Source organism: Coccinella septempunctata, chromosome 3 (assembly GCF_907165205.1).
Source record: "Coccinella septempunctata chromosome 3, icCocSept1.1, whole genome shotgun sequence".
Lineage (NCBI taxonomy): Eukaryota > Metazoa > Arthropoda > Insecta > Coleoptera > Coccinellidae > Coccinella > Coccinella septempunctata.
Window position 1 is genome coordinate 8,611,175 of NC_058191.1, and position 20,861 is coordinate 8,632,035.

The 20,861-nt window shown below is 36.4% G+C and overlaps 1 protein-coding gene across 1 annotated transcript in view; it reads left to right on the forward strand.

Annotated features, from left to right (window-relative positions):
- Positions 1–20,861, forward strand: part of LOC123309465 (transient receptor potential protein-like) — a 60,665-nt gene that overhangs the window by 13,590 nt on the left and 26,214 nt on the right. Inside the window, exons 10-14 of the mRNA XM_044892603.1 lie at positions 12–118; positions 7,076–7,209; positions 18,060–18,183; positions 18,242–18,437; positions 19,739–19,894. Of these exons, the coding sequence (XP_044748538.1) occupies positions 12–118; positions 7,076–7,209; positions 18,060–18,183; positions 18,242–18,437; positions 19,739–19,894 (717 nt within the window). The remainder of the gene's footprint in view (positions 1–11; positions 119–7,075; positions 7,210–18,059; positions 18,184–18,241; positions 18,438–19,738; positions 19,895–20,861) is intronic.

A 20,861-nucleotide genomic window follows, 5' to 3' on the forward strand; every position in this document is an offset into this window, starting at 1 on the left:
TCTCACTGTAGAGGGAAGAGCGAGCAGGATTGAATCCCTGGTACCCCAGGGAACAATGGGACATTTTTGAGCCAATGTTGATATCCGAAGGTGCTTTCGCAGCTGGAATGATATTTAGGTGAGATTATGAAATTTCGGAAAATTTGAAATTTATATTTGTTGAGATTTCTTAGTATCATATTTCAAAAACTTTAGTACGGGTTTTGTTGCCAGTGCATACAGTATGAAACAACTGGTGAAAATATACACTGCGCAAAAAAAATTAACGCACATTCTGAAAATCTCAATTTTAATGAAAGTTAACTCTACATTGACTTTATAACTTATTTTTTATGTTCTCTCGGGAAGGTTTTCAACGAAACAAGACACATTAAATGGAAGAAAAATTCAGGATTTCACCGAATCTTATGTGAAAGAAGAGAAATGAACAATTTTCAAAATACTGAAATGCTGATAAGTGATTTAATACTTGGTATTTCCACCCCTTGCGTTAATTACAGCTCGGCAACGACGGTTCATACTCAAAATGAGTGATCTTAAAATGTTCTGATCTAATCCTTCCCAGTCATTAAGAGTAGCTGGATGCTTTTCTGAACTTCTCAGCCTTCTATTGAGGTTGTCCCAAACCTGCTCAATCGGATTGAGATATGGACTTCTTGCTGGCCATTCCATTCTAGAGACTTCAACCTCTTCAAGGTACTCCTGAACGATGCGCGCACGATGGGGTCTGGCATTATCGTCCATAAAAATGATATTTTCACCAATGTATGGGGCGAATGGCACTACATGCTCTTCAAGAATGTTCCTTATATACTTATCAGCATTCATAGCTCCATTATCAACGACCACTAGGTCTGTGCGAGCAGTCAAAAATATTCCACCCCATACCACAATCGATCTTTCCCCGAAACCAGTAGTATTCAGGAAATTGCACTGAGCATATCTTTCATGTGGACGTCTGTATACAAGGGAACGTCGATCACAATCCAGATTACAGAGTAGAATAGATCCATAGCCGTCTTTAAGGAGAGCCTGGTTCACGATTAAAATGCAACGTCGCAGTAGGGCCGACTCTATCATGTCCTTGATACGCATGACGCTTGTAATTCGTAAGTTTAGTTGGTGAATAACCGCGTCGGCGTGAAGTTTTTGAAAAAAATAAAAACTTGTAAAATCTTGTGGCTTTTCAGTTTTTTCGTTTTGTGATACATTATAGTGAAGAGTGTAAGTAGTGTTATAGTGCATTTTGTATTGGATTACCTTTTTAACCGTAAGCACATTGCCTTATGAACTTCCGTGAAGAAGCCATTTTCAATCATGGTTCAATCAATGTTGTGTACCTTCTTGTAAAAATAATTATTTCTTAACCCGGAAAGACGGTTATGTGAGTTGCTTTGGTTTCCCTTAAAATGAAGAAAGAAAGCTTTTATGGCTCAAATATATCCCTCGAAAAAATTTCGTTCCCACCGTTCATAGTGGGGTTTGTGAAAAACATTTTGAAGAGTCCGATATAATCAGACATGATAAGCATTTACAGCCGGATGGTTCATTCAAACTCATATCATTAAGATGTCCAAAATTAACAGAAAACGCGGTTCCAAAAATGTTTCCAAATTGTCAAGCTTATCTTTCAAAACCAGTTTATAAAAAAAGAACAGATCCACAGTCTAGAAGGAATACAATTTTAAGTAGGAACAATGATGAAATCGAGGCTTTTTCAAATTCCGATAAATAAGATTTTGATGATCTAATTAATAATTATTTCATGTTTGAGAATATAATGTTATGCTTAAGAATAGAATATGTTATGTTTGAGTATGTTGTATTGTATTTAAAAATGATGTTATGTTTGAGTATATTTTGTTCAGTTGATTGTTGATAGTTTATTGAGTTGATTGTGAAAAATGTGCAATTGAACTTGTTCAACCCAATATATCGATTCATTTCTGCAATATGTTCACATTCCTATATACATGTCCCGTTCACTAGCTCCTTCAAGTATTTCATGATCGGTTTTATATCTTCGTTTACACAATTTTATGGCAAGAGAAACCCCTACACTCCCGTGGTTCTTGCTGAACTATAAATTGAAAAACAAATATCATTTGCCTATAATAAAATGAAAATCCTTTCGTTTGATTTGAAAATCATTTCAGGAATATTTTCCGAATTCAATTCTTGTGCAAACTATTATCTCCGCTATGAATTAAATTTATTGAATAAGTAGAGCATCATACTATATTCTTTCAAGTTTTCCATCAAAAAAACATTTCAATAACCATTTAATAACGTTTATAGGATTCGGAAACGCAAGCATACAGCGCTACGTACTAAACTAAAGTCGGCCCACCAAGTTGGCCAATCTGCTGCGTTGTCAGATTGTGTTCCAGGCTTTCTCTATAGACGGCTGTGAATAGATCCATAGCCGTCTTTAACGGCTGTGATAGATCTGACACTCACGTTCTACGATGCAAAATACAGTTTATCCCGCCCTCAGCGCCCCCATGCGGTTGCCACCCAACTAACCGGGAGAAATGTCGGTATAACTGGAAACTGCAATCGCATGGCGCGAAATTTAAATTAGCCCATTCACTGGTATTTTAGACGTCGATAGTATAATATGGATTATTAGGGCGAATTTTAAGGAGAAATAAAACTTGTCATGAAAAATATACATAATATATTGATATACCCAGCACAGGAAAAAAAAATATGGAAATACATAAGCTATAATTATGGCAATGAATATATGAGCAGAGGTAAAATGTCAATAGGGTCACATATCTTCGTAAGACAATAATTATAATAAACAGTAATAATATTGTTCATAGGAAATGAGGTTGAAATTATTATATGTTCAGAAATCTTCAACATTATCCAAAAAGGACACAATGTTTGTTGGGAGTCGGCAATAGAAATCAAAAACAGCATGCCAAAGCTTAGAATGCATGAATAATTTGGAAAAGAAAAAATTAGTTGCCCAAAGACCTATGTGGATTTTATATTTTCCTGCAGGAAAGATTTCAAAGTCTCTAAACAACGACTCCCTGTTTTATCTTCCTCACAGTTAGATCACCAGGAATGCACCGACATGAAATTATTAATAACTAAAGTTTTGAATGATGACATAAAGTGTTCAACATTTGGGTTAGTATTCCTTACTCCATGTGCTCTAAGGTACCCAAAAAAGTTTACTAAACAATCTTGATTGAAAGCCCCAGTGAGAATATATTTAAAGTGATAATCATTGAACAGTTTTTGAGTAAGGTAAAGGAATGCGTTCAATGTTGTCACTATATTCTTCAAAGTGGGCACCACAATGGATCTTTTCTTTCGAGGGCAATAAAATGAAATACTGTTGAAAATTTGTATCGCCTGCTCCCAAACAGCTCTGGATACATTCAACGGATCAAATAACTCATCCAAGAATAGTATAAAGTCAGCAGTGTCGATAGCCTCTCTGTGAAGCTGAAGCGGATGCTTGATTTCTAAAAAGGAAAATAGTAAATTTTTGTATTATTATGTTTGAAAAAAATACTTACCCCATTGAGAAATGAGCTTCATCATTGACCCCATTGATCACAATGGTAGAGACAGAATCTAGACTCATCTGTGAAGAGAACTCTTTCCCAATCGGCCTCTTCCGAATGGATATGCTCTCTCGCAAAATCCAAACGCGCCCTTCGATGGGCTGGGGTAAGAGCTGGGCCTCTTGCCGCGACACGAGGCCTTTAATCATATTCTCTGAGGCGATTTCTTATTGTCTGAGTGCTAATTTGCACCTCATGAGTTTGCTCAAGCTGAATTTGAAGGAGGCGAGCGGTTGCAAACCGTTGTCTCAACGTTCTTGAATGGCAGTTTTTACCCGTGGTCTACCCTGTCCTGGTCTTCGGACATTCATACCTGTCTCCCTGAATCGCTGCAGCATTTTGGACACACTTGTATGGGAAACTCCAAACCTTTCTGCAATTCTTGTGTATGTCCACCCTTCTTCTCGCAAAACTACCGCTTGGGCACATTCCGGTTGGGTCAAATTGCGTGTTTCGCGTTGCATAGCGATCGAGCGTAGAAAATCAAACGAAAGAAAAACTATTGATCACTAGAATTGATCGAGAACAACTGATTTTAGAATGGAGCCAATACATTCGAAATATGATAATATCATCTTTTTTTATTCCTGCTGGGAAAAAACATCTGTATTGAAGAAAACCGTTGAAAGTGGATAACATATGCATGCATAATTCTGATCAAAATAATTATCATTGAGAACACCTTCAGTTGTAGAATAAATTTGAAATTTCCATAATGTGCGTTAATTTTTTTGCGCAGTGTATTTTAGCGGAGGCGACAAGACGAGCGTGTCCTATCTATGCTTTACATAATTTCAGAAGTCTTTTCTGCATTTCGAACTATGCTCAAAAAGTAGGGGAAACTTGTAATTTCAATGAACGGCTGTTAACGGTTCCTGTTATAAAGTTTTTTCTTTACCTAGTTGGTAGACCTTAGTATGAGGAAAATTCTAGAGAACCTTATGCGATTTCGACATGCCAAGGCAAGTCAGAACAGTATGAAGAAAGTCCTCCATAGAATACAGAGGCTAGGACATGGATTAATAAATTAATATATGTGCTAGCCTGTGTTTGCATCAGCATCACTGGAGCTATGAAAACTTCTACAACATTTTTTCAGTCCAAACTTCATATTGATATCTTTGGAGAATTCTTCTACCATTTTCAGCATCTGTTGCATTTGGTTTAGAAGACGCAAGGAATTTCAAATCGTTGATGTAAAGGAGTTGATTCGGCTTCTTCATAGCTATACCGCTGCTCTTGAATCTTGATAGCAAATGCGTAGTCAGTAGAATTCAATGTATGAGTCAAGAAAGTCAAGAAATTCAAGGCTATGTAGAACCGTAGTTGGCTCAGCGAGTCTTCTTGGAAAATTCCGCGTCTTATTGGGATAGGTCCAGTTGTGATGGATCCATCTGCTGCTTTCATTTTTTGTATACTGGTGCGCCAGGTCTGCATGGCGTTTTCCAAAAATATAATAATAAAAAGTAAATCTGTAAGAACATTAAGAACCATTCGTGTGGTATGGTATTGTTATAATTATTATTTATTGAACGGTGTACATATACACCGTTCAGTTTATGCTCACACCTATCTTTAGCCGTAACATATTACGGCTAAAGATAGGTGTGAGCATAAACTTAAGATTAGCCGGCTAAACTTAGGTTTATATTCGAGGACCGACTAAAGTTTGATAAAGTATTCATCTGCGTCAGGTAATTTCATCTTTCGCCGGCTAATGTACACATTACCCAAAACGAAAAGGCTAAAAATGTATTTATTGGTACCTTAAGATATTTACAATGTATAGGACAAGTCAAATGAAAAATAGAAAATCAATTTTCGGGAACTTATTCTACGATGACATTAATCGAAAATCCTGTAGTAAACATTTCGCATTAAACATTAAACATTAAATTTCAGATGCCACCACTTTTTTGGGTCTCCCAATAGAAGGAAATTCTTTGTCATCCTCTTCATTCAAAATCTTTCTGATTTTGGAAATATTCAACTGAAATTTAAGTCGTTTAGATTCAGATGAAACATTATATAAATTCTCTTACATTGAATATGTTCGCTACCGTCTGACGTATTGTGGATTTTAGAATATCAGGGTATAACTATTTGAATGAGCGGACCTGAATTCTAAATAGCACTTTCTGAAACTCTGTCTCTTTTTTCAATCACATTCGGCATTTTCGTAATAAAAATTGATATAAGTTGTGGCAACGGCGTTATGACATTAACTACATTTCATGAGTGCCAACCTTACTCTGTTCTAGTTACAAAAACTAACTGCTTAAATAAATTGTGAATGGAGTATAGTTTCTATAATGTTGCAATTTCTTTCCAACTCTTTAACTTTTGCAAGAAAAGAAGAAAAAACTATGAACAGGAAAATAGTTGAAAACACTTTTTCCAGCTGATTTTGTTACATATTTCTTCTCAAGTCATTGAACATACGGATTCCAAAATACGGCATGTCGCCACCCTTGATGAATAATTCCTGAGGATTTATGTGCAGTCATCATAAAGCTCATAAAGCTTATCAGCCAAATAGTCCAGTTAGCTACAAATAAGATTGGGTACTGCTACTTATATTTCTAGAGAATTTGACCTTTGGTATTTTGATGAAGAAGTTCGCGGCGTGATTCTTGTGTTCATTCCCTCTTTTTGCTCATTCAATTCCCTTTTCAAATTATGAGTAATAACAAGATTAAAGATAACCATTAACTCTACAGTTTTCCCTTAAACTCAAAATAGCATGTTCGTCTCGAATTTTGTCATCAAGCGTTTAGATTTTTAGATTTGCTGAAAAGAATGTGTTGAGACACAGTAGAAACAAACATATGTTCATTCTCAATTTCTCTACTGCTCAACAGAATGCTTTTCTGATATTAAAAATATGTGTAATTCATACAGAAAATGCACTGCATGAATAGTTTGATTATATTACTATTTCTTTACATTTTTTTAATTGCCGAAAATTTGCGCCCCTCAAGCCTTGCCAATACTTTTCTTCTTTCTTACTAGCTACTACATTTTTAGCCGATGGATGTGGTTAAACTTAAGTTTAGCCGGCTAAAGATAGAAGAAATTAACATTAACAAATACCCGAAGCTAAACCTAAGTTTAGCCGGCTAATCTTACCTTTATGTTCACACCTATCTTTAGCCGTAACATATATACCCTTTTTCTATACTGGTTAGAATTCAGTAAAAATCTGAAATTAGCTCGATTGTTAGCTCGCAACTTGTGAGTCATAAGAAAAACTGACTAGTGTCTTTCTCGAATTTCTAGAACATTCTTTGAATTAATGGACAAGTTTTCTGATTAGATTAACAGATCTTTGAGGTCGAACACAGAGCAATATCAGATATCTCTTCATGGAATAGGAACATCCTATTTCATTTAGAATCCGTTTAATTCTGGTTGTACCAAATTTACTTCTATATTGAATGCGATAATCAAAGAAGATTAAGGTGAACATGAACTATTTTTTTCAGTTTTCTTAAGCTTGTACATATCTTCAGCGTCAATCCTCACTTAGGACCACTTCAAATTTCTTTGGGCAGGATGATTATCGACATCGTGAAATTTTTCTTCATTTATACCTTGGTGCTATTCGCTTTTGGATGTGGTGAGTGAAATTTTTCAGATATAGTGCTGAACCCTATTACCTATTCAATAAGAAATATCTAGAAGAACACGAAAGGTATTGTTTACACTAAAAAGTTCCGAAGTTGAATATATAAGCCATCGTATTATTCAAACATAAAAATTAAGTCAGACAAATGAGGAGAGAATCTTATGTAGAACAGAGTACTTGGCTAGCATTCATCTAGAAAACGAACGTGAAACCAATGTGGATTGAGGAAATGGACCGTTGAGCGACGGTTACATTATTGTCGTACCTCGGGTGGGGTATCTCGGGTATACCCATATATCTTCTCAATTTGTAAATTTTGAGTACACACCCTGTGAGATACTCTTTAGACTGCGATGCTTCTGAGAATTCCGACCATAGTATCCGGCCGTGTAAGCCTTTATCAATACTTTTTTTTCAAAAAAAAAAAAGATAACACGATTAATGGTTGAAGGATCAACATGAAGACTACTTCACAAATGAATGAATTAACTAGTGTTTCACTTACCTTGCTGGTCTATGAAGAAATGAATCTTCTTCGAGATGATCGCTCAACTCAAAAACAACTAAGAGAATTGCCATTATCGCCTAATAATATCACATCTGTGAAATAATCCAATTAATTTATTGAAACAAAGGCTGTCTACCGGATAGATATTTCATCTGTTTACCTTATTTGTTAGTTTTGTATGATATCCACTTCAGGACTAATATACTTACGACGTACGTATGCGAATCAATAGTTGGAAAATTCATTATCTGAAAATGGTAGATGTGGATTGTATAGTGATAAAACGTCAGTGGAAAAGTTCGGAAGAAAGAGTATAATTTTGTCGGTTATATATCAATGTACATTTCCAGAAAAAAAACAAGTGAAAATTTTCTTACAGATATTGATGGTTTTGTTATTGTTATTGTTATTTTAGCTTGAACTAAATATCAAACATTCACGGTGAGTTTATACCGGGAATGAGATAAATTGAGAATTGATATGAATAAAATAAGCAAACCCTATTGACAGTAATGACAGTCGACAATCACATGATCTCCATACAGTTTTGTAAATTGAAGACAAACCTTCATACGAAGGTTATAGGACCTATGGTTGGCCGAAAGAATATGCTTTTGGCAGTGATGACTTTTACGTTCCAAAATAAAGTCTTTCAATGTCGAAGAAGTAACTACTCGAAGGACCGTTAGACGGTAAGAAATGTTGACGAAAATGTTAGACACATTTTATCACTGCCAAGTACCTAGATAAATGCTACAACTGACAACTGACAGCGATTATGTAAGATAGATTTTTGTTGCACTATTGAAATAGTGCGGAAAATGACGACATTGGATGTCCGAATGGTATAATTTCATCAGCAACGATGGTTTGATGTATGACGGCAGAAGGGCGAGATGCCGCCGTGAAAGATGACGTGATACTGGGTGTTCTATTCAGAAGACTGTACAGAGGGTTATTGCAGTACCTAATACCTAATAATATAGGTAACGTTCTTTATTAGAGGCAGGATGACAGCTACAACATGTTGATGATGTATTAGAAATCCCTATACTGCCTCATACAGATGGTAGTCCACACTTGTTTTCAATTCATGACAATTTCAGACAATGGACTATGGTCTGTTCTTAACAATTAGGTAGTAATTTTTTACCTTGTACACATCGTTCTACGGACTAATATTCTATTTAATATGTAATATTATATAGATTATTATTTATAATCGTGCAAAATCTGTTGAAAATATAGTTTATTATCTGGACAGAATTGAAGAGATGAAGCTTCCATATTCTACAACAAATTTTAACATTCTACAATCATATGCGCCAACCTCAGAATGTGATAACGAACAAATATGGAGCATTTATAATCATTGAGAATAGGTTCTGGCGTTGACGAAGGGCCACGAAATAACTATTGTTATGGGCGATTTTAACGCCAAGATTGGAAAAGGAGAGGAGAACATTATAGGAGACTCACTTCATTCATTCATTCATTGCTGTATCCCGTTACCGAGAATGAATCTACAAAAAGAGTCAAAAACAAAACTATCGGTGCGATCAAACTTATAATTTCTTGGGGCTACTTGCGACTGTGTGACCTCCAGTGACTGAAGAGACCCAACCGTGACCTACAGATCCTTCCACACTCCGTGCATGGATAGTCACAAACCAGATCTGGCCGCCGCTGTATTCTTCTCCAGTCTCCATTATAACTGTGGACCAAGAACCTTCACTGTGTTCTGTCTAACGCTTATTATTCCATTCCCAGTTATGAGTCGTACAGAGGTATTTTGGGGAATCTTGTGTCTTGCATCTTGTGTCAGGCCTCCTACAAATCTGAATTTTATTCCAACACCTGTTACAGGTATACCCATGTCAGCAATTATCGAGACAGCTATGGCGAAAATATTGAACAGTAAAGGCGCTAACACGCAGTCTTATTTTATTCCAGAGTTGGTTAAGAAATGGTCGGTTGTAGAGCCATTATGCTGTATTCTAGCGGTGTTGTTGGTATGAAGGCTTTTATACACTGCTAAGAATTTTTCGGGTACTCCAAGGCATCCCATGATTTTCCATAGCGCTCTCCGGTTCGCCGAGTTGAAGGCCTTAGTCAAATCGATATAGGCTGTATAGATCCTTGATTGTTGTTCACGAGCCTTCTCTTGCAGTTGTCGCAGTATGAAAATTAGTACCACCGTACCTCGATTGGGTCGAAAGCCGCACTGGGATTCGGGTAATAGCTTTTCTGAGAGTGGAATCAGACGATTAGCCATAATCTTCGAGAGCACCGGCTACACTAAGCAACGATATGCCCCTGTAATTGTTGCAATTTGACGTATCGTCTTTTGTTCTTATAGACTATTATAGAGGTTGATAACTAAAGCGTTTCTGAAGTCTTGTGGCACATTTCCTTGTTCCCAGATCTTGCGGAATAATGTTAGCAGACTATTGACAATGTCTTCATCCAGGGCCTTGACTATCTCCGCTGGAAGGTCGTCTATACCAAGTGACTTATTATTTGTCATATTTTTTATCGCACTTATGATTTCCGAAATTGCGATTTCGTCATCAAGCGATGTCATCGGAATACACGCGGGGAGCCAGTCTAAAATGGATAAATCCGAGTTGTTATTTTGATTCAAGACCTGAAAGTGATGATTCTTCCATCTATCATTATTTAGGACAGTTCCATGAGCATCCAGTTAGCTCTTCTGCTTAGACCATATACAGTTCTAAGAGCTACGAGAAAACGCCTGTACTCATGGTAGTAGGCTTGTATTTCCCTAGCTTCCTCTCTTCACCATCTATCCTTGATTTTTTTTATTTCTTGACGGACCTCGCATTTCATATTTATAAGACTGTTTTGGGCTGCAACATCAACAGGCTTGTTTATTACTGTTTTCATTGCTTTGTGTTTTGCCACCAAAAGGGGTGCGATGTGAGTTTCGCTGTCGGCTAACCTAGACACGGAAATACACAACCGTATCAATTCGGCATCACGGGCATTCTGGAAGCTAAAGGACAGAGTGTTTCAAAATCACGATCTCAATCTGAAGACCAAGACAGCTGTTTACAAAGCAGTCGTCCTCCCAACGCTTCTTTACGGAAGCGAAAGCTGGACGCCCTACAGGCGACATATTAAACAGCTTGAACAAACGCAACAACGTCATCTAAGACAGATAATGCATCAGATGGTTCCACAAAGTTTCAAATGCAGAAGTCTTGCAACGCGCGAGTTGTACAACAATTGAGACTCAATTAACGAGGGCCCGACTCAGATGGAGCGGCCAAATCTGAGGATGCAAGATACAAGACTGCCCAAAATAAAAAATCGCTCTGTATGGCGAATTGGCAGAGGGAGCCCGGAAACCAGGAGGCCAGTATAAGCGGTTTAAGGATACACTACATCAATCCCTAAAATCAATATTAATTGATTTTGGCATTAGCCAATCATAACTGGGAACAACTATGACTACTTTCGGCCAGTAAACACCGGTACATAGCGAGTAGAACTAGAGTTTTATCACAGATCAGCTAGGGCTAATGGAGCCTGCACAAATTGGCAATTTTTGAATGAACGAATGACAAATGTCAACCACAAAAATCATGGGAAAAATTTGAATTTGAATGCAATTTGTTCGAAAATGTATATGAATAGATAATTCTTAGTGTGGATTAAACGGAAATTCTACAGTTTTATGAATAGTTTGTTTATAAGTTGTTTTTTTATGGTTTGTCTCGTTTCATAACCCTGCTTCTACACAAACTCCTTTCGCGCCCCACCTTGGGAGCTGGGGCTCATAGAGTTGATTCCGAAAACTCTACTCCGTCTAGAACGAACGACAACTATTGTCACTTTTTGTTCTGAAACTGCGTGCCCGAACGACTCGGAACAAAAAGTGCTGATAGAGTCTACTGGCCGAACGCACCTTATAGCGTTAGACAGGTCACAGTGGAGATCTATGGTGCACAATTATAATGAAGACTCGAGAAGAATTCAGCGGTGGCCAGATCTGGTTGGTGACTATCCATGCCCGGAGTATGGAAGGATCTGTAGGTCACGGTTCGGTCTCTTCAGTCACAGGAGGGCACACAGTCGCAATTAGCCCCTAGAAATTATAAGTCTGTTCTTTTTTTATGTTTTTTTTGTAGATTTATTTCCGGTAACGGGATACAGCAATGAATGAATGAACCAGTCTGGGGATTTTCGGGAGTGTTCTGTGCCCAGTAATTCTTTGGCTGTATTTGAAAAAGATGATTTGAAGCGGAGTCAATGACTCTCAAAGTCGTCGTTATAATCCAGTGGTGTTAGACTAGCTTTGCGGCAGGTGTGAATCTTTCTGTTGTAGAAGGCTTTGTAGTTTGGAGTTTTGAAGGCGCTCTCTTAGTAACTTTAGCTTGCGTTCGTATTTTGGGTGCATTGAGATCTTCATTCTCGAGATTATCAGCCTATGATCAGTCCAGCATTCCAGATCTGCTCTGGGTTTAGTGACCAACACCTATCTATGATTATGACTATCTACATAAGAAGGGATTATCTGGGTACCCTACATTCTAGGAAGAGGTGAAGAGTAGGCAGGTCCAGGATAACTTGCATGTCGGTGGACGACCAGTAGCGTGACGCTCCATAATAGACAAACAAGCCGTTTTCTGCAACTTGTACAGGCTATTTGACCTTGTATTTGGCGTGGTCTGTTGGAACTTCGGCGATCCTCACCATCTATAATTTTTGGTTGTTGATTGAGGAATGGTCACTGGAAGAAATCATTCCTTCTAAGACCAATAATTTTCATTTCATTGGGTATACTTCAAAGATTTATACCAGTAGATTTCACTGAGCTTCAAAAACCACACAAAGACACAGAATTTTCTGTGTCTGTGCTATTTAGCAGTCATCACACGAGCCGGACATTTCAGGTCACTCAACTATAAGAACTCTGGAATTAATATCACGACTGCTAGCACGATTTACAAAATGATATGCAGAACATTACTAGAATACGCACATCCAATTTTATCGAATAGGTCAAAAACAACTCTCAACAATTCAGAAATCGGAGAAAGATAACCAAACTGAGACACCCCAACAACCCGTTGCACAATCCTCCTAACCAACTGCTATACGAGACAATGGAAGTAGAACCAATATTATCGAGATTGTATAAATTAAACAAGAAATTCATCAGGAAGCAAACAAACAAGGATATCATGGAATCACTGATTTACCATTACGACAGAGAAGGTACACCAAAGACCAAATTACCAGCACTCTCACTTTTTGAACAGCTACTGACACTGGAATGATTTTTTTTATTATTCTAGTACTTATAAAATTTATACACATATTTGAAATTAAGTTTTTTACTTTAACAAAACACTGTATGTCACTGGCAGGAAGACCTCGGTCACTAGCCATTTGATTCGAATCATTGAAGTGATTTTCTCTCTCTTCTCTCTAGATTTCACCTGCCCATAAAAACTGCCTGAAAATTTCACATAATTAAACAATCTCCCCTTCAAAAGTTTGTTGCTCCACTCTGTAAAGAGTTGACTGAACGAATTTTTCACTTCACCGAACTTTTCGTGCTCGTTTTTTACATCAATCGTTTTCTTCGGTAGGGTGAATTCGGGATTTCCACTAATTTTTCACCGAGCCGAGAGTGCTCATTTTCCCCTTACAGAAATTTTAAAAACTACAAACATCATTTATTTCTTGGGGAATATTTTAGGTCGGAAGAGCTGTGAGCTATAACAAGTACTTTATTTTGTTATGCTTCATCATTTATTCACATCCATTAATCTGGGGGATGCTGGATCTATCCTCATTCTGGAAGACTTGTCTATTCGTTCCTCGTCAGGGTCAAACTGAAGGGTTTTGAGATTAGCGTGGGTTTCGAGCGGATTTTTAAAAACGAGACGGATAAATGGAATGCTGAAGCGAACTATTCATCTTATCATGCCATCAATCAATAAAACGTTTGGTAGAAATTAGTGATTTACTGCCGATATTTAATTGGCTCTCATTGAGAAGGTTAAATCTTTTAGATGTAGATAGGAGTTACTTAGGATATACTCAATTATTCATGTTTGATTCGTTTTTCAACCTTCATTATCGAAGGACAGGATGTTTTCAATTTTAAACTTTTCATAACTGCCCATAAAAGTTATATGTAAATTTGAAATTCAAAATCCACCTTAATTTGAGTAAAGAAAAAAATATTCAGATTCGGTCAAAGGCGGTCCTATGGAGGGAGGAGGGTAAAGAGGGTTATTGACCCCCTACCGAGAGAATCACAACGAATTTAATTTTTAAATTTTATATATAAAAAAAATGATATAATAATGAAATGTAAATGAGAGATTACTTGTACAATTTTAAGAAGAAAAGGCCCATGTGTATAGGACTGCGAATGCTACCTAGAGATGCTTACAGGGTGTTACTCGAAATCTTAATTTAAAATTTTAATTTTTCATTCAATTATTAACCCCGCCTCCCCCCAGAAATTCAGTCAAGGACCGTCTTTGGATTGAGAACCATTTAATTCTGTAATTCAGAACACAAAAATGGATAAATCAGTTAGGCCCGGTTGTTCAATTCGTGATTAAAGTTAATCCTGGATTAATTTTGACATTTCCGTTCAAATCTATCACGTTAATCCAGGATTAACTTGAATCTCGGCTTAAACCAGAATTGAACAACCGAGCCTTAGGAGATTAACTCTTTATTTTTTCCACAGATACCTCCGAACTACTAGAAGCCCAGCATATAATACCAAATTTTAGAACTGTCTCAAAGTTTGCGTGATATACTATGTTCAAAGTCTCTTAATTCAAATAATTTGACAATAAACGAATGCCATATCCAATTTTACAGATCTTTCCTGATAAATAATTCAATATGACCATAGTCCACTTGAAGTATTGATATACAGGATGAGTCGGGAGGAACGGACCAAACTCCAGGTGTGTATTATACACATGAAAATAATTTCGGAAAACCCATATATTTTTATACGATTCTCATTTGTTTTCAAAATATAGCGTAATTAAAATGTTTTAAATAGTTTACCCCTTCTTATCACGATTGCTGTAGTTATCGATTGTTTGGTCCGTTTTGTTGTTCTGACATTTGTTAGTGTCAGTGTGTTTGACGCAATAAAACTCACAACTCTCATGTATGGTCAGACGAAAATCCACACGCAGCAGTCGAAACCAAACTGCTCCACATGAGTTAGGGATATTGACTTAAATTGCAGAACAATATAGTTAAAATAAGATTTTTGTGATGAAAAATTCATATTAATATGATTTCAAGTTGCAAATTAATTTTAGCCTGTAGGTCTGCAGCGTATACAGGGTGGTTAAGAAAAATTGAGTAAAATAACGAAATTTTATTCCCACAGAATTCAAGCATTTTAAGACTATCAATACAATGTATGGCCTCTACGGGCTTCAATAACAGCTTGACATCTTTTTTGAATCCTACACACGAAGTTGTTGAACATTTCTTGAGGAATTTGCTTCCATAAACGGGGCAGAAGCTCTCTCAGATCATTTAAGGATTCTATGGCTGCACGGTGCGGTTAGCGTTATCGTCTAGATATTGAAAAGTTTCACCAATAGCAGCGTGAAAATTTGGCACAACATTGTCAATAATATGCTCCCTATAGTGTAAGGCGGTCATATTCCGAGGACAAATGTGTAGGTCTGTTGACCCGGCACATACCATAGCACTACCCCCTCGGAATGGATGGACTTCTTGGACATAGCGATGATTACGGGGTAAGCGTGGGATTGTCCATACCCTTATTCTTCGAAAATCTGAAAATCGTCCATATCTGGATTCATCAGTGAAAAGGACACTACGCCATTGATCGTTCCAATTGATATGTTGCCTTGCCCATTCCAGTCTTTGACGCTTATGGTCACGCGTTAATGGAACTCCTCTTAATGGACGTCTAGAACCTAGATTCACCTCTCTCAAACGTCGTCTGGTGGTTTCGATGGAAATTTGGACCCCATCTGCATTTTGAAGAGTATTCTGTAGCATTCTACACGTAGATGTAGGGTTTCTTCTCGCCGAAACGGCGATGAAACGATCCTGAGCAGGTGTTGTTTTTCGTCGCCCACCAAGCCTTGTCTTGGTCTTTCCAACAGGGAACCTGTCTCCCTGAACCTATTCCAAAGTCATGATATCACACCTTGGCTGACTTGGAGCCTTTCCGCTACAACAACCTGAGTTCGGCCACCCTGTAGCATTCCGATAGCCCTATTAGCCTCAGCGTTTGTTAATTTACGTCTTGGCATTTTCAGAAAACTCGTTTCAAATCAAAGCCGTTGATAAACTAACTTCATTTCAAAATAAGAACATTCATGAAGCATATTCAAAGAACAAACTTCAGAAAAAAGGGCGACCAGATTGACGAAATGTCTCATACTGATTTTTATTGGATCGATTCAAGTTGATATTGAGTTTTAAATGATTTCACAGCGATTTTCTCGAAGATTACATACTTTTAAAAATGATTGGATACGATATCCTTAACTCTTGTGGAGCAGTTTAATTTCCAGCACAAGTTTTCGGTTAAGGTGTGGTGTGGTACGGTCGATGGATGTTGAATTGGCCCGCATATTTAAGAAAATCGTCTTACAGGAGAGAACTACTTATTTTTCTTGCGAAATGCATTGAAAGCATCATTAGAGGAAGTTCCTCTAAACATCAGTATGCAAATGTATTATCAGCACCATGGAGCTCCCGCACTTTCACTCGTCAGGTTAAGCAATATTTCGACGAAGAGTTTCCAGGACAAAGGATTAGTCCCGGTGGTCCTATTAGTTAACCTCCAAGATCTCCAGACCTCACACCACTGGACTATTGTTTGTGGGGCTGGCTTAAAAATGTAGTGTTTGAAGTGAAAGTCCACAATCGAGAGGTCCTAATACGACGCATTAGAAATGCTTGTCAAAGAAAGACATTAATAACTTAAAAAAGCAACAAGAGCCGGTCGCAGACGTGTGTGTAGATGCTAATGGAGGTATTTTTGAACATTTCTTGAAACAGCACTCTGATAAAATCATGTTAATATAGGAAATTTTGTTTGTTTGTAACTAAGCTATATTTTGAAAACAAATGAGAATCGTATAAGAACATATGGGTGTTTTGAAACTATTTTTAGGTGCATAATACACACCTGGAGTTTGGTCCGTTCCTCCCGACTCGCCCTGTATATTATGTAAATTCCCAAATATTTTGTTGACTATTCAAGTTTAATTTAATGCATCAATTTGAATATTTTCATTTTTACATTTAACAGATGAATGAAATTATCTTAGTTCATCATTAATCATCAACTTGTAAGCAGCGAACCAAGATTTTAACTGTTTGAAAGCCTATTCTGCTCTAGTTTCAGATGGACAAAAGAGGGCTTAAAACACTTCCTCGTGGTATGCCAAATTTCGATTCTGCAAACTAAGATTTATAATCCTTCTCGCTGCCAGTGATACAAACACTTTGTTGTTTTTAATTCTTAAGTGGACTCTATGTATATGAGCTTTAACATAAACCTGCCTATCTATATTCAGTTCAGAAGAAGTTATATGACGAGCTAATGGAATATCAAGAAAACATCGAGAGAACCTCCTCGAATTTAAACAAACCTACGGCTTTCAAGTACCACTACCTAACTAAGAACTCATATTGAGTTACAAGAATATAAATTTTGATTTGTCATTGAGATTGTATTATTACTATTATTTCAAAATAAATCGGACTGGCAGAAATCTAAACTTATCTTTCATGGCCTTTCGGCGTTAAACTATCTTTCATCAAATTGTATTATTTCTTGTTGTCAACTACTTTAATATAATTCGATACTACAAAACAACGATGGACCAGTAAAAAACCTCTACGGTTGTGAATTTACATGAGCGCAAAATGTCCTGGTTCACATCAGTGCTTCTTTCATTTTATTTACCTAAGTACATAAATTTTTGAAAAATATTACCTGAACTAATGAACGCATTTTGTGCAAGATATGTTAAATTCGTATAATAGAACAGAGGGAAAGGTTCTGACACGAAAACTCTTCAATTGAGCAGAATTCGGAAAAACAATTCCTCCACTCTTACAAGACTCACTCTCACCACAATAATAAATATCCAATAACTCTATTCTCTGATTCAAATAATTTCAACTGAATAAACTGAGGGACACATTCTTCTTGTCAATTATGATTCTCAAGCCGGTAAGGAAAATCATCAAAATTCCTTCAACTTTTTTATCGATGACAATATTTTTTTCATATGAATTTTTATATTTTAATTTTTGACAGGGTTAAATCAGCTGCTGTGGTACTATGCAGAATTGGAAAAGGATAAATGTTATCATCTTCCCAATGGACTACCAGACTTTGAAAACCAGGACAAAGCTTGTACTATCTGGCGAAGATATGCGAAGTAAATTCATTGAAATTTATACTATTGCAATTTTATTCAACACATGAATATGTTTCAGCTTATTCGAAACATCACAATCGCTCTTTTGGGCGAGTTTTGGTTTAGTGGATCTTGTGTCTTTTGATCTTACTGGCATAAAGGGATTCACAAGATTCTGGGCCCTGCTCATGTTTGGATCTTATTCGGTAATCAATGTCATTGTGCTTCTGAATATGTTGATCGCTATGATGTCGAACTCTTACCAAATAATTTCGGTGAGTGAATTTCAATATTAAATTTCACATTTCTTCTCTCGATTATATTGAGTATCTCTAGTCTTAAAATTATATCTTCAACATGTACCTCCATAGTCTATGTCTATGTTTATGTTTTCAAAATTATACTGACAAATGTTTTTCTTCAGTACAATATGTTGAATACTGTCGTTTTCACTCCTCAAAAATAGAAGCGTGATTCTGTGTCTGGAGAATCACTTTTGAAGTAGAGGGTTAAGGCGGAAACATACTTAGTTGACCGAAGCGACATTACTTGAAAAAATCTGGAGAACATAGACCCCTATTATACTGTAGAGCTCGTTCTTGAATTTTGCACATTTATGCATGTTTAAAAAATTATCATGTTTTTGAATATTTTTATTTGTTTACTAACTGGGTTGAAGTTGAAAAAACATTTCCTAAGATCTTCCAGATTCAATTTTTACCCAGAAAATATTCGATTTGCTCATCTTAAATTATTCAGTAGAATTGATATGGGAGTCGAAAATATGGGTTTTCCCTTGAATTTATTGAACTATAATTTGTGGAAATTTCTATAATGATGACCAAACAATAACCATTTTTAATAAAATAGATTTTGAAAAAATCAATTTTTTTAATTATTCTCGTTTTGAACGATATTTTTATCTTGATCTTATTTCAAATGGCATGCGCAGTGTATCTTTGCGTCGTTGGCTAGCTGATTTGATGGCAGTTTCAATAGTATGCCATACCTTAGATTACAATGTCCCTTGAACAAGATTTCAATGGTTTTTGTTTGATTGGGATTGTTACGAAAAAAAAATGGTGAAAACGGAAGGCAACATTTTTCCTGATATTTCTTCAAGCGAGGTTTTAAAAAAATATTTTACCACTATCAACTTTGCGATCTTGTAGTATTATAACATTGTTTGGTCCAGAAACCTACAGGGTGTTCCTGAAAAATCAATCAAGTTGGAGGGAGCGAATTAATTACTTTCAGAAGAGGGGAACTAGTTTAAATATTTTCGAAAATAACACCTTGAAACTCAGAAAGGGGACACATGTTCTAGATTCTAGGAGGTTTGGGTTGAATCTCCATATTTTGAGGTCTGGATTCTATGTGGTTGAAATATTTCCAATGAGCAATGATACACTCCGTATATTCCTGGAAGGGAGTTAGATAAAAATTGTAGTTAACGACTTTTGACAAAACTCCCGATGTCACATATTATTTCAACCCTTAAGAGGATATGCTTTGCACCCAGTGCATTCGCGTCTCAGCGGCACTCTCTCAAATTGATATCTTCTTCAATTTACAGGAAAGGGCTGACACTGAATGGAAATTCGCCAGAAGTAAATTGTGGATGAGTTATTTCGAAGACGACGATGACCTTCCACCCCCGTTCAATCTCATGCCTCAGCCGAAGAACTTCCTTGGAAAATGTCGCAATAAGGAGAAGTCTAAAAGTTTTATAGTAGGTGAAGCTGCTGAAGATTTATGCTTACACAACAAAAGAAAAAAAAAATCACTGTTTCTGTTTAAGAACTCGTGTATGAATCATATGGGGTAATAGTAAAAGTATTACAAGATTTTTATATACACTCCTGGACAAAAACAGGACAAACATTTTTTTTCACGAAATTCATTTTGAAATAATTTTTTAAGGTGTGCATCGATTTTAAACATTTTGTTATCCATTTGCAGAAGATTTCATCTAGTTTAACACCTGATGTCGAGTCTGCAGAAATTTCAATTGAATTTGATGGTGTACAGGGTAGAAATGAGAGTTGCAATTTCCTCTAAATTTCATAACACCTTGTGGAGGTAATTAGTGACGTAATGATGGGTCTTCAAATGAATTTTTGAGGCCTGATATTTTCTTAACATAATTCTGTTCAATCACTTAAGGAAATACGATTCTTCAAGAGGAACTATGCAATTTATAACATGCATGCTCAGTGATAAGAGCACGTGGAGGCAATACTCAATATTAGAATATAAGAATGTGTTTATTTTTCTTTATTTTATCCGAATATTCTTTATGTGTTATCGTCAATGTTATAAATTGCGTAGTTTTGTTTGAAAAATCGTATTTCCTTTCAGGAAAGAGCTGTTGGCGTGAATTAAACAAGAAAATGTTAATAGAAGATCAGGCTTCAAAAACTCACTTAAAGACCCATTATTGCGTCACTAATTACCTCCACAGGGTGTTCAGAAATTTAGAGGAAATTGCTAGTTTCAGTTCTACCCTATATATCATCAAATTCAATTGAAATTCCTGTAGACTCGATATCAGGTGATGAACTTGTTGAGATGGGCTACAAATAGACAACAAAATGATCAAAATCGATGCACACCTTCAAAAATTATTTCAAAATGAATTCGGTGAACATTTTGTTTGTCCGGTTTTTTTGCTGAGGATATTAAATTTTTGCGATTCT